The sequence below is a fragment of the Microtus pennsylvanicus genome, chromosome 4 (assembly GCF_037038515.1).
Source record: "Microtus pennsylvanicus isolate mMicPen1 chromosome 4, mMicPen1.hap1, whole genome shotgun sequence".
NCBI classification, from domain to species: domain Eukaryota; kingdom Metazoa; phylum Chordata; class Mammalia; order Rodentia; family Cricetidae; genus Microtus; species Microtus pennsylvanicus.
The window spans coordinates 57,261,674-57,276,156 of record NC_134582.1 but is presented as its reverse complement, the minus strand read 5'-3'; the positions used below and the strand labels follow the sequence as shown (position 1 = coordinate 57,276,156).

General features: G+C 37.3%; 1 protein-coding gene across 3 annotated transcripts in view; it reads left to right on the top strand.

The window, feature by feature from the left end:
- The window catches only part of Galnt1 (polypeptide N-acetylgalactosaminyltransferase 1), a 65,749-nt gene that overhangs the window by 17,619 nt on the left and 33,647 nt on the right, over positions 1–14,483 (top strand). For all 3 annotated transcript variants that reach the window (XM_075969192.1, XM_075969190.1, XM_075969191.1), the window contains exons 2-4: positions 2,249–2,303; positions 7,067–7,310; positions 8,451–8,625. In XM_075969192.1, the coding sequence (XP_075825307.1) occupies positions 7,172–7,310; positions 8,451–8,625 (314 nt within the window). In that variant the 5' untranslated portion in view covers positions 2,249–2,303; positions 7,067–7,171. The remainder of the gene's footprint in view (positions 1–2,248; positions 2,304–7,066; positions 7,311–8,450; positions 8,626–14,483) is intronic.

The following is a 14,483-nucleotide window of genomic DNA, read 5'->3' as shown; positions in this document are numbered from 1 at the left end:
TCTGAAAACAAAATAAGAAACTCCTTTCCAAAGCATCATGTCCTTAGATCAAATTTCAAAGTCAAGGCATTTTCAAAATATCTATGTTGGATTAGTTCAGCAGCATTTATAAACAAATATCTTTTAGCAGCTGTTGCTCCTTCCTCGGCATTCAAACAAATCAAAGAGAACATAATAGCATACAGTATCAAAATTCTCTGTTTATTTTCCATCTTTGTACGGCTTTATTTTAACTCTGTTTATTTTTACTTTTATTTTATATTCTCTGTATATCTTTGTCCTGGAATAACTCTGTAGACCAGGCTTTCCTTGAACTCTCAGAGATCTGCCTATCTCTGCCTCTCAGGCATTGGGATTAAAGGTGTATGCTACTATACCTTGAACTCACAGAGATCTGTTTGTCTCTGCCTTCTAGGCACTGGGATTAAAGGCGTGTGTACCACACCTTGAAGTCACAGAGCTCTATCTCCCTCTGCCTCCCAAGTGTTGGGATTAAAGGTGTGTACCACCATACCCAACTACTCTCTTCCATTTTTTACTTTTAAGAACTTTAACTTTTAGCTTGCATATATTTTTATCACACTGTAAATCACTTAAACATTTTCTTTGACTTTGAATCTTTCTTTTACTGTATATGTCTCTTTTTTGACCACGAGTCTTTAATTTACTGAGCAATATGGGTGGGATTAAAGCCATGGCTTTGGTAGCTAGATCCAGCCCATTCCTTAGCTTTCCAGCCTCATGGCTGAGGTACTGGCTGTAGCCATGTTTACTGCCACAACTCTATGGCATTTCAAGGTCCCTGCATGGTCTGCATAGTGAATTCCAGGCCAACTAAGGCTACATAGTGAGACTCCATCTCAAAAAAACAAAACCAAAAAAGTAAATGTGTATTTCTGTTGACATCTCTCTCTCCTTTCTTTAATAAAAGACACTAATACCATCATGGGAGTCCCTATTCCCATTGCTTCATTTATCCCTGTTTCTAACATACAGTCTTTGGGAGGAACCCAATCACACTATACTTGAGACTGAACTTTTTCATGTTTATTTTTCTCTGTTAACAGTGTCTTGTATATAATTGACACTTTAACATACTGGGAATATGTGATTTTTCAGTTAATTAGCTGAAGCCATGCACAGGGTTTCACACAAAGGTGGACCAAATATACCATGATACATACACCTTATAACCTAGATTTGTAGTAGGCTTTGCTGCTGGGTTTATGTAAGTAACAGTTTTATGCTCAAACAGTAATGAAACTACATCATGACAAGTTTCTCAGAACACACCCTTGTTAAATGATACATGACTTTAATATCATTTCTAAGATGGGAATGTTACACCAGATTCTAGTTTGTAGTCATTAAATTTATCTTGAAATTCTGCTGCTAGACAGATCCTCTATTTACACTTTTATTTTTTTTCACAGAATATATTCTCATCTGAATCAATGATTGTAGCTTGAAAGGTGTTATTAGGGGATTTTTGATGTAGGAGCACAGTGCCTCATCACTGAGAGTTTTATCATCTCACAAGGAGGTTCATATGAAGGAAGGAAATTTCAAGGTTGATCTGGCTTCATGATACCATGGTCCAAATGCTTTCCACAGATTCAGTTTGCCATTCTCAGACCACAAAGTCTTTTTTTCTTATGGCTTCAAGATAGCTTCAGAACTTGAAGTTTGTGTTGATTCAGAGTATCTAGAAGTAGAAAGAAATAGTTCTCCTTTGTCATCTTTTTCCCCAATACTTTCTGACAGATTTCCCTACAGGTCCCATTGATCATGCTTTAGTCTTGTGCTTTGGCAAGGTAAATAGAGGGGCTGCGGTTGGCATGGTCCAATCAGGAATAGGTGGCCTAGTAGAGAATTATCATTAGAATTCCACTGGAGTCTAATATGATGAAAATTTTGGGTATGAAATAAAGAGTAAACGAGAATTTGCTGTTAGTTCTCAGTAACATACTATATATATATATACATACACACATACACAATATACATATACACACGTACATACATACACTATACACATGTATATATGTATATGTGTATATATATAATAGACATTAACTGGAGTGCCTATGCTCCAGGTACTTTACTCAGAGAAGTAGCTGGATAATTAATGACCCTTGCATTCAAGTGGGTAGCTAGCCTAAGTCGGGTGTATAGGATAGTGGAGGAAAGGGAACAGGAAAGAGTTACTTTGAAATTTACTGATTTTAGGAAATTTATTTTTCAACAGATGATGTGAAACATGTGGATTTGTGATATGAATTCATTTGAAAAGCCTCTTTGGGGTAAGTTGATAAAATTGGAAATCAGGGACTTCAAGGTTGCACTTCTCCATGGATTTTAAAATATGCGTTGGATTTTATGTCTTATATACATGCATTGGAAGATTTTTGTTGTTGCTGCTGCTGTTTTTTTATTTGCTTGTTTTGGCTTTTCTTTGAAACAGTCCTGGCTGCCCTAGAACTCACTCTGTAGACCAGGCTGGCCTCAGACTCACAGAGATATACGCCTGCCTCTACCTCCCTGAGTGCTGGGATTAAAAGCTTTTGCCACCACTGCCCAGCTTGTTTGTTTTTGTTTTAGACATAATTTCCCTCTGTAGCCCTGGCTAGCCTCAAACTCACAGAGCTCTACTTGGCATCTCTTCCTTCCTTACCTTCAAGCGTTAAAGGCATGTTTTACCATGCTTAGCCGTAGAAGGGTTTTGTACTAAGTTCTTACTTTAATAAAATTTGAGAAATAGCAGTTTATAGTTCTAGCACTGCTATACTAGTACATTTATAGTTATTTCTCATTAGCAAATCAGTTTGAAGACTAAATGAGGACCAGGTTCAGAAAGGAAGTCCTTAGGTAGAACTAAACTTACCCCTAATCTTCTCTAGTGACTGAGAACTAATTCACAGTACCAGTGTAAAGATACTGGAGTAATTTGTCTGTGAACTTCTCTTTGCAGCATTTCAGATATTCATTTTCATTGCATCCATGTATATGTAAAAGAATCCTGATGGTTTCCTCTAAGAAAGCACCTTTAGAAATACCATTTATTTACTGAGTGTATATTATTGCAGTGGAGCTATATAAGAAGAGGCTGTGCAGGTTTTGTTTGCCGCAAATAAAGTAAACTGACCCTGCTAAGACCACATAACAAATAAGTGTTAGAACTGAAATTTGAGTTTAAACATTTGGTTTAGTAAGCATTTCTTTTTGTTTTAATATGGAGCTCTTTAGACTACTCCCAGATCTTCTAATTGGCCTGGAGGACTCAAATGACTTCAGTATAGGAACACTAGCAACGGAGATACATTGCAGCAAAAGGACACATTTAAAATCTGGAGGAAACCAGGAGTAAGCTTGTAAGCATTCTTTCCCTGAGGGATGGCAGGGCGTGATTAGTTTCTCCAACAGTCGTGACAACACATGGAATATTTGTAATGGATTAAATAAATATGCTGCGGATCCCCGAGTGGCTGCTATGAGATGGACGGATAGGCACGCCACGCAGAGTGAGGTTGGATATTTATTAAGTGGGTTATGGAAGGGAAGGGGAAGAAGGAGAACAGAGAGAGGGGCAAAAAGAGAGAAAGAGAGAGGGAGAGAGGAGGAGAAGAGAGGAGAGAAGGGAGAGACAGCTCATGCCCTAGGTTTTTTACTGGGTTGGGCATGTAAAGATACCTTATATCTAGCATATACCAAAATTCCAAAATCACAGAAGGAAGAAGGGGATGTTTAACATAAACCAGATTGTACAGTTAAGGCACAGTAGAGCACACTTCTTATTTAGAGGAAGCTTTATATCACTGTAGAGAACGGTTTATAATTCAAATTCCCTGATTTGAGGTAAGGGCCAACCTTGCTACGCTTTTCTAAGGATAACAATTTTAGGCCTGCTTTATTAACTTCATCCCTATACACTGATTTATTCATTTGAAGAAGTAGGAACTGTGGCAAACCAAATTTTAATGTCACATGTTTTGAAGGTCTCAGTTGTTAATGATTTGGTTTTTGTTTTCATTTTTTTAAGTTAATTTAATATTATTTTTTAGATAGGGTTTTCTGTGTAGCCCTGTCTTGTCCTGGAGCACACTCTGTAGACCAACCTGGCCTCAAACTCAGAAATATGCCTGCATCTGCCTTTGAGTGCTGGTGCTTGTCTACTACTGATTTTTTAGGAAACTTGCATGACCTCTTGGCTAAGATTTATCATCAAAAGATAGTGCTGCAGACAACAGTAAGACAAGCACTTAGGAGGCAGAGTCAGGTAAATCTCTGAGTTTGAGGCCAGCCTAGTCTACAAAGCAAGTTCCAGGACAGCTAGAGTTGTAACACAGAGAAACCCTATCTTGAAAAACCAACCAAAACCAAAGGAATAGTGAAAAAGGTGACCAATCAAGGTGGCTTAGTGGGTTAAGTCAGTTGCTTCTAAGCCTGACAACCTGAGTTTAACTCCTATCTCTTGCCTAGGTCCTCAAAGATAACTTACTTTATGTTCTGAACTTAGAACCCTTCCACATAATAGAGAACTGACTCCAGGAGATTGTCCTTTGATCTCCATCATCCTCCCACATACACACACACAGTAAAAGTGTAATATGTTTTTAATAGTTATAGTTGAGAAGACTTGTTTTACTATATGCCAAGAATAAGCTAGTTATTATAATTTAGATAGCATTTCTAGATATGAAGAAACAGTCAATGGAGCCAAACATAATCTCACAAACTTGATTTACAATACGGTGAGTGTTGCATTCTTTTAGGAAAGCATGACCTGTTGTTTAAGTAAGTGGAGACAATTTATCATTTTGGGAGACGGTGACATTAGCCCCTTACTTAAATAGGAAAGTTAAAATCTTTGACATAAAAACTTTCATTATTAGTAATGATTTCCAGGTATAACTATTTCTTAAGACTTGGGAAATTTGAATGATAAAAAGATATTCTTTTACTAAACGTAAGCTATGAGCTAGAAACAAAAATACTCAACATTTCATGATCCAGATAAACACATGAGCCAGTAAGCTCTGTTAAGGATTTCAGCAGTATTCTAGGTTATGCTTGTTCTCCTGACCTCTAAACTTGAGACAGTAACTCAGAGTGGTCACAGCAGTACTTTAGTTATCACCATAGTGATTTTTAAATTCTGAGTAGTGTTTCACTGTATAAGTGTATAACTTGTATGCACATCCTTAGTTAGAAATCTAAAATGTTCTCAAATCTGGAACGTTGAATGCAGATGAACACTTAAAAGATTTTAGATTTTGGAATATTTCAGATTTTGGATTGTGGAGCTAAACAAATTAAGTCTGTGCAAATATTGCAAAATCTGAAAAACTTAAATCTGGAGCAGTTCTTATCCCAAGTATTTTATATAAAGGATACTTCAAGATACTAAAAAGAAATTGACACACAGGTTGTTTTTTAGACATGTTTTCCTTTTTCCTTAGTTGTCTAAATGTGAAAAGACATCATTTTTAGATATAAATGAACTGACAGTAATATATATTAGAGAAATGCTCATTAGAGTTTAAAGAATGGGTCTGGGGACGTAGTCACTTGATAAAAGGCTTGCCCTGGATACATGAGATCCTGGGTTTGATTCCTGGCTCCATATAAACCTATTAACTGTGGTGCATACCTATAATCCTAGCACTGTTAGCGGTAGGAGGAACAGAAATTTAAGGCCGTCCTTGGCTACCTAGAAGTTTTAGGTTCTCTTGATCTACATGAGATCCTGTTTGTTTGTATTTTAAATCCCCTGTATTAGCAGTCAGGTTCTTTGCCAGGTAGTCAGTCTTCCCTGTGACATCACTCAAATATAAATGAGCATGCCTAGCTTTTGTGAGAGCCACTTTGCTGCGATACTGTGTTCTGTAATTCTTTCATGTTTTCCTGTAGTTATTTGTAACTACTCACTGCATGTAACACAGTCAAATGTCTCATTGAATAGGCATGATTTTGAGGCAGAAAAAATCAGTAGCACCCTTGTTACTCCCCACCTTGCAGTCTAAGAGAATGTTCTGATGAAAACATATGTTAGAGATCAAAGTCCCTGGTGACGAAAACAGAAATAAATAATAATTCTTTATGCTTACAAGTATCATTTAGTACTTTTTCAGGTAATTTTCTGGCTTTTGTCTAAGAACCTTATAAAGAACTATCTACGTAGTTTATAGATGAACTCACCTGTTCTGAATTGTTCAAATAATCCATCTGCTGGCCACCCTTGTGTGAAACTGCTACATCGCCCATCTGCCTGCTTCTTAGGGCATTTGCTTATACCCTTTTCAGCATGGAACACATGTACAAGGTGTTTCCTCTGCTTACTTGATGGAACACATATGGTGTGTTTCTCTCCTGTCAGCAATGACAAGACCCAGGCCTTTGCCTTTGAGCCTTTGTGTTAGCAACTCAATGACACTCTTCTCAGACTGCTCCTGAGCTCTTCAAGATAAACATTCACTTGGTGGAAACAGTTTTAGTTAGAATATCCCAAATGATTATTCCGGATTGTGAATGAGTTCTCAGTGATAGAAGAGTGTCATGGAATGGAGAAGAGTGGGAGATAGGAACTAAAAAACTGGCATCGTCAGAGTTAAGACTTGGTCTTAGGTCTTAGAATTCCTTCTCTCCCTGCAGTGAAAAACTGTGCAGTACAGACTGTAGGGAGAACTGGATAGTCAGTTATTGAGGATCTGGTGTTAATTAATAGTTTGGCTTTTGCCTTAGAATTCAGTAGAGCAGTTGAACAGAAAGGGACTTAAGACCCTTGTTTGAGAAGACTGAAATAGTAGCTTACTGTTGTTTTAATTTACATATCTAGTTACAGGGAAATAAACACATTTTTACATAGTTATTAGCTATTTAAAGTTGTCTTTTATAAAGGCATTTTATATCCTTTGCTCATTTTTCAATTGGATACTGCTCTGTAAGAGTTACTATATAATAATAGAATTTCTTGTTAATGAAATTAATTCATATCTCTTAATATTTAATGTTAAATTAATCATAATCTATTTCCTTGAATTTAAGACAGCCTTTTTTTTCTTTATAGGGTATGACCATGATTTCTGATGAAACCAGATTGGAATAATTTTCATGATATTTGTATATTTATATATATATATATATTAAAATTTTACATTTGACTTAAAGTGCCATGAGAAAATTTGCATATTGCAAGGTGGTTCTAGCCACCTCCTTGGTTTGGGTACTTTTGGATATGTTTCTGCTGCTGTACTTCAGTGAGTGCAACAAGTGTGATCAGAAAAAGGAGAGAGGACTTCCTGCTGGGGATGGTGAGTGGAGTAGCCTTTTTACAACTGTTTGCTTAAGTATAGCACTCATTTTTACTGATGAATAATAAAGTTCTATGTCTTATGTTTATATTTAAATTTTATAGCTATATATTTAGATCTGTGAAAGTTAAAATTTTTTATAAAATATAAAATTTTATTTTATATAAAAATAAGTTTATATATAGATTTAAATTTTGAGGTTAATTGTAATCCCTAAGTTCCTACGTTTTAATTATATTTCTAACAATGTTGTGGTTGGTTCTTTTTAGCAGTTGTTCAGTTTAGTTTTTTTTATTTAATATTGAATGTTAATTTTCTACAAATTATGTTACCAAACAATAGAGGGAATCTCAAAATCAGAATTGTACTGAAGATCTAATGCTATGATGCAAAGTGGAACGTTAATGCTTTGTTAGCAGGTATCAAGTCTCCTGCTTGCCTATCTTATTATCTCGGGCAGTAGTTCTCAGCCTTCCTAATGCTGTGACGCTTAACACAGTCCCTCATGTTGCGGTGACGCCCAACTATAAAACTACTTTTGTTGCTGCTTCATAACTGTAATTTTGCTACTGTTGTGAATCATAATATTTTTGTTTTCCAATGATCTTAAATGACCACTGTAAAAAGGTCATTTGATGACCCAACCCCCAAAAGGGTTGAGACCCACAGGCTGAGCCTAGTGCCTGAAGTCTTGGCATTTGTTAGACTGAAAGAGGATCCTGTGTCATGATGAGGATTTTGGCTCATCTGCAGCAGCGCTATGCCCTCAAAGGATTTCAGACAAGTGTTAAGTCATCTAACAAGATTGGGACTTCGAATGAATAGGTGGTTGTGTCTAGAAGGGAATGGACTTAGAAGAGAGACAGGGATAGTAAGGACTAGTTGGAGGTGTTCATGATGGTTTCAAAGAAAGAAAATTTTAAGTTGACCCTCTGCAAAACTACTTAGCATTCTAAAGCTGAGTGGTCTGTGTCATTTCCTCAAAGTGGGAAAACTGCACAGCACCTTGGAGGCGTGAACAGACTGGAGACTCCAGAAGAGGCTCTGCTTGTTGAGCACAGTTTTTAACTTGGATGTTGTTAACAAAAGCATGAGGTAATTGTTATGAAATTGGTATCAGTTAAGCATATTTCTTCTTAGTTCTAGAGCCAGTGCAGAAGCCTCATGAAGGTCCTGGAGAAATGGGGAAACCAGTCGTCATTCCTAAAGAGGATCAAGAAAAGATGAAAGAGATGTTTAAAATCAATCAGTTTAATTTAATGGCAAGTGAGATGATTGCACTCAACAGATCTTTACCAGATGTGAGGTTAGAGGGGTAAGTACATAGTGTGGTCCTAATCATATTTCAATGCAAGGCTTGTCTACATTCCCAAGATATGCTTAGCGCTTACTTTTCTGTCAGTTACTGTTTAATTATACTTGAACTCTAAGTTTAGTGCTAATAAAGTAACATTTCAGTATGTTACTGCTCTACTGACTAGGAAACTAGGAACTAGGAAAATGATTACTTCTCTCAACAGATTAGTAGGGGAGTCTAAGCATTCATAAAAATAGTCATATGTTTCAACCTTTTACAAAAAGATTTTAGGTGCATGAAACTTGAAGCAGGGAAGTTCATAAGTCCTACACGTATAGCTTACTGAATTTTTATGTGTAAGTACGAAGCTGTGTAACATCATCCAAACAAGATATAACCCCTGAAAATTCTCTTTATTTTCCTTTCCAATTACTTCCACCTCCAGAGACAACTATTGTTTTACCCCTTGTAACCATAGAAGATATATCTTCTCCATTTTGGAAGAGAAGAAATTCTAGACCTCTGCTGCACAACAATGTGCCTTGCATAAAAATTCTTTAAAAAGGAGCTGGAGAGATGTGGCTCAGGAGTTAAGAGAGTGTACTGCTCTTCAGAGGACCCAAATTTGACTCCATGCACCTACAGTGAGCAGCTCACTGTTCTGGTGGAAGTGTCACCTAAGATCCTGGCTCCCATATATCCAAAGAGTTTGGGATGATTAGGTGGAAGCCCTGCCTTCCTCTCTCTCTCCCCCAGACCCTGCCCACTAAGAAAGCTGGCCAAATAGCAGCCCCTCCCCTCAGAAAGCCCACCAAGAGTTAGCCCCTCCCCAGGTCTTCTCAAGACCATGCCTACTGGCTATTTAAGACCTGGCCCATAGATCTGTGTGTGTCTTCCTTCCTGTTCTTTTCTTTGCCTTCCTGAGGGCCACCTGGAAGTGTTCTGCTTTGCATTACCTTGTTTGTTAAATCTTGATTTATTAATTTGGTCTGATTTGGCTTATTGTATCGGTAGTGGAGGAATCCAGCAACCAGGGATCTAATACTTAACATCCACAACCACTTATAATTTCAACTTCAGGGGATCTCATTCCTTCTGGTCTTTGAGAGCGCACGCGCACACGCACACACACACACACACTTCAAAATTACAAAAATAAATCTCGCCGGGTGGTGGTGGCGCACGCCTTTAATCCCAGCACTCGGGAGGCAGAGGCAGGTGGATCTCTGTGAGTTCGAGGCCAGCCTGGACTACAAGAGCTAGTTCCAGGACAGGAACCAAAAGCTACGGAGAAACCCTGTCTCGAAAAACCAAAAAAAAAAAACCCTCAAAATAAAAATTTTTAAGAACGTAGATGTCGTGTACATCTTATAAGTAGGTATTATAAGTATATTTAAAAATTTAGATTAAGACCTTTAATGCCTTTAATCCCAGCACTTTGTAGGTAGAGGCAGGCATATCTTTGGGTGCAAGGCCAGTCTGGTCTACATAGTGAATTCTGGGGATATGTACAAAGATCCCAAAACAAAATAAAACACAAAAAAAATTTTAAGCACATTGTTAGTTCCTACAAAAATGTAACTGATCCCAGAGAAAAGCAGAAACTGTAAAGTGTAATTATTAAATCAATAAACTACTTAAGGCCTTTTACACAGACATACATAAATAATAACAAACTTCACACACAGCCTTGTCACTGCATATACATCTAAGGAAAGCAAAACCAGTCCTCATTAGAAAAAGAAGGACCATACCAGTGTGCATCATGAAATCAGTGGTGGAAATTAGATAAAGGTGTAATAAACAAGGAGTTAGCATAATCTCACTGACAGCATAGATACGGACTTACAAATGAAAAGTGAAGTGAATCTAGCAATATGTAGATTGTATATGTTCAGTTTTATACCAGGTTGGTATATTCCACACAGGAAGCTAAAGTTGCTGAAATTTGCTATAGTAACAGAAAAAGGATATTTCATGAAATACAAAGAAAATATTTGATAAAATTTGTTGCTGTCAAGATATGCCTTAGGAACTTTAAAAGAAATTTTCTTAATCTGATCTGTAGGGTAGCTAAACAGCACAGTACGAAAGTCCCTTAACGCAAGTACCCGTGTTGAATAGAGATTCTGAAAGGTCAGAAGCATGCATAGTGCTCATCATTACTACTTCTGCTCCATGTTATACTGGATGTCTTGGCCAGGCGAGACAATAAGAATTTGAAAGATACTAAAAGATTTTATTTAAGCTAGGTGTGGTAAAAACTTGGAGGCTGAGGCAGGAGGATTGTGAGTTTGAGGAAAGCCTTGGGATATATAAGCCCTATCACAACCTTATTTTCAACATCCTACCCCCAATGGATTATAGATAGAACATTATAATCCGTAAGTGTTTAGTAAGGTTGATGGTTTGTAGGTCAGTATTTCTTTCGTTTTGTTTTGTTTTTTGAGACAGAGTTTCTCTGTATAGCCCTGTATGTCTTGGAACTCACTCTGTAGACCAGGCTGGCCTCAAACTCACATAGATCCGCCTGCCTCTGCCTTCCAAGTGCTGGGACTAAACCATGCCTAGCACAATATTTCTAAGGAAAAGGTTTTTAGCATGTGTTAGTTCTTTTCAAGCTAGAAGATATTTTTAGAGTATCTTTTTAGAATTACTAGAACATATCAAGTGTACTATTGGGAGAAATTAAATGCCTAAATAAATGAAAAAAAATACTCTGTTCATAATCAGTATTATAAAGATTTTGATTCTCTCGTTTGATAATTTAGTGTAGTTCTAGTCATAACCATAATCTTGTGCGTGTGTGTGTTTATAATTTGATTGATTGATTTTGTCACTGAAAATACAAAGAGCTGGAAGAACTAGATATTGTTGACTTATTAAAATTTCTTTAAAAACTATAGTAATCAAGATATTGTTATGTTCTTATAAAAAATAAGACAGATCAGTAGAACAAAACAAGAGAATTTATCTTACATGAACACTTAACTGATGACTAAGGACTTGTTCATGCTAGGTCACGTGCTCTACAATCAACTTTCTTAAAGACTATATTCATTAAATAAGAGAGTGGAAGAAAAATAAGCTATTGCTAAAAAGATTGTTTGTGACATTCATAACTAGTAAAGTGCTCAAATCCAGGAATGTAGTTTCTGTATATCGATAAGAAAAATAACCCAGTAGAAAAATGAGAGATTTGAGGTGGGCAGTGGTGGCGTACATTTAATCCCAGGAGGTGCACAGTAAACTCAGGAGGCAGAGGCAAGTGGATCTCTGTGAGTTCCAGGACAACCAAGGCTACACAGAGAACCCTGTGTAAGAGAAAATAAAAGAGAATGAAAAAGAAAAATGAGAGATTCAATAGCTTCCCTTTTATCTGATCATTTTTATATCTCCCCTTTTTCTTTTCAGAATGAGATCCCTGACTCTAATCTTCCTTGTTTAGTTTTTTTCCTGACCATCACCAATAACAACTTGCAACCACCCTGCCAAATGATGAAAAATATTCATAACCCACCAAACAACGGAAACCTATCTACTCCACCTCTTGGGGATGTGAGCCTCCTATTCTCTAGACTGATTCCTGTTGTCTGTGGGCAACAGCATTTTTACGGGACCTTGAGAAAATTGAGATAATGGTCAAGTCCTGGGAAAACTATCCATGACATTTGTTGGCCAGTTTCTGTGCAGTGGGAAAATATAAGACTTTTCTGTAGTACTGACTAGAATAGTCTGTAAAGCTGGACCATCTCAGTCCCCAGCCTTAAAGCTGTTCTGAATGTAGAACTCTCAGGAAACTATAATTGATGTACTCTGAGAGACTAGATCACCTGGGCCACACATTTTCATTGGAGTCTGGTCTCCTTGCTCTGAAAACACATAATAAACTGTCGAAAGTAACATACATATCTGTATTAACACAAGTATGGAATGTGTGCACAAGTCAGCTAAAGATGATTTTTTTGTTTATGTTTGAGCAGGTAAAACATATATCAGTTGTCTGTAGTTTTTTTTAGGTTTATTCCTTTATGTCTGTAGCCTGGATTTTGAGGGGTTTCCCCCCAATCAAATCTGAAATCTATCAACTATGAAGGAATCCACAGCTTTTCATTTTCTTTGGAAACAAAAGCATAACCTCTTCCCCAAAGCAGTATATTTTCTGATTTCCATTTTAAAGTTAAGACTATCCTAAATGAAGGGCTGGAGAGATGGCTCAGAGGTTAGGAGCATTGCCTGATCTTCCAAAGGTCCTGAGTTCAATTCCCAGCAACCACATGGTGGCTCACAGCCATCTGTAATGGGGTCTGGTGCCCTCTTCTGGCCTGCAGGCATACACACAGACAGAATATTGTATACATAATAAATAAATAAATATTTTTTAAAAATTTTTTTAAAAAAAGACTATCCTAAATGAAATAAACAACTGGTTTTATTCAGCAGTCCCTTCCATAATCCAGTGTCTCTTAGCATCTGTTGTTCTCTGTTCATTAGCCTCCAAAAAATTCAAAATTAACACAGTACCATGCAGGATATCTGCATGTTTTCCATCTTCATGTGACTTACCCTTACATTATTTTATTCTCCCTTAAAGACTTTATATTTATAAACTCTTTTTTTATGACTGTCTATACCCATTTTCTTCTCTTAAGCCTACACACATATTTGAAGCAACTATAACCTGTTTAGAGGTATTTTTTCATCTGAATCTGTCTTTACTGACCATCTCTAGCCTTCTCTGATTGCGGGAGACAAATCTTAAACTGTTATATCAACTGCCACTGGTGGAAGACTCTAGCCCACAAGCAGCAGTCGGTCACCGTGCCTCCGTATGCCACAGAGCACTGACCTGCCTGAGATTTCAGGACTAGGAAGCTACATCCAACTCCTTATCCAGAACTTTTTTTTTCTTCCTCAGGCCCTGTGTTTATAGATTTGAGCCCCCATGTTGGCCCATTTGTAGATAGACTTTCCTTTTTGAACTTTAGCTTAGGCTTGTTTCTAAGTAGCTCTTATAACTTAACCCATACCTTTTTAATCTATGTTCTTCTGCATGCTCGTTGTCACATCTCCATTATGTTCATCCTAGTTGGCCACTCTGCCTTTCTTCTTCCCAGAGCTCTCTTTGTCCAGAAGTCCCTCCTATACCTACCTCCTGCCTAGCTATTGGCTGTTTAGCTTTTTAATGAAACCAGTCACAATGACACATCTTCACACAATGTAAAGGAATAGTCCATAACAGGTACATGCTAAAAATCAGCATTTACATCCTTCATGACCCAGCAGTTTCGTGCCGAAGTATGTTAGAAATGTATATATGCATGCAGCAGGAAGCAAAGACAAAATGTTTATAGCAGTAAGTCTTCTGTTGTTCTTGTTCTGGGAATTGAGCCCAACAAATTTGTTTTGTGTGCTCTGTGTTTGCTATATTTTATAATACAATCAATTTGGGAATGAGTGGGATGTGCAACACTTTACAGCAGTAATCTACAGTACGGTGTTGTAATGAGGTGAGAGGAGACAGAAAGAGAGGATAGTATAAAGTAGTATTTGTGTGTTAATGGAAATGACCCAGTTAAGAGGGGAATTTTTGAAAGGGTGTTAAAAGCAAAGGCTTTGGGCAGCTGTAGGTGAGAAAGTTGATAGACAAGATCATGCAAGCCCTCTAGAGGGAAAAGCATGATTTTGTAGCCCTGATACTTACAGAATTATGTGTGTATATTGGTACTATTATGGAATCACTTCAGGTAGCTTTTATTTCTTCTGTGAAATTGGAAACAAAGGTGTGAGTGAGGAAGGCAAGAGTATTTTAAATCTGAGATGTGAGAGAGTTTGAAGGAGTGGTCTGGGAAGGTGTAATGTTGCTGGAGTGTGGG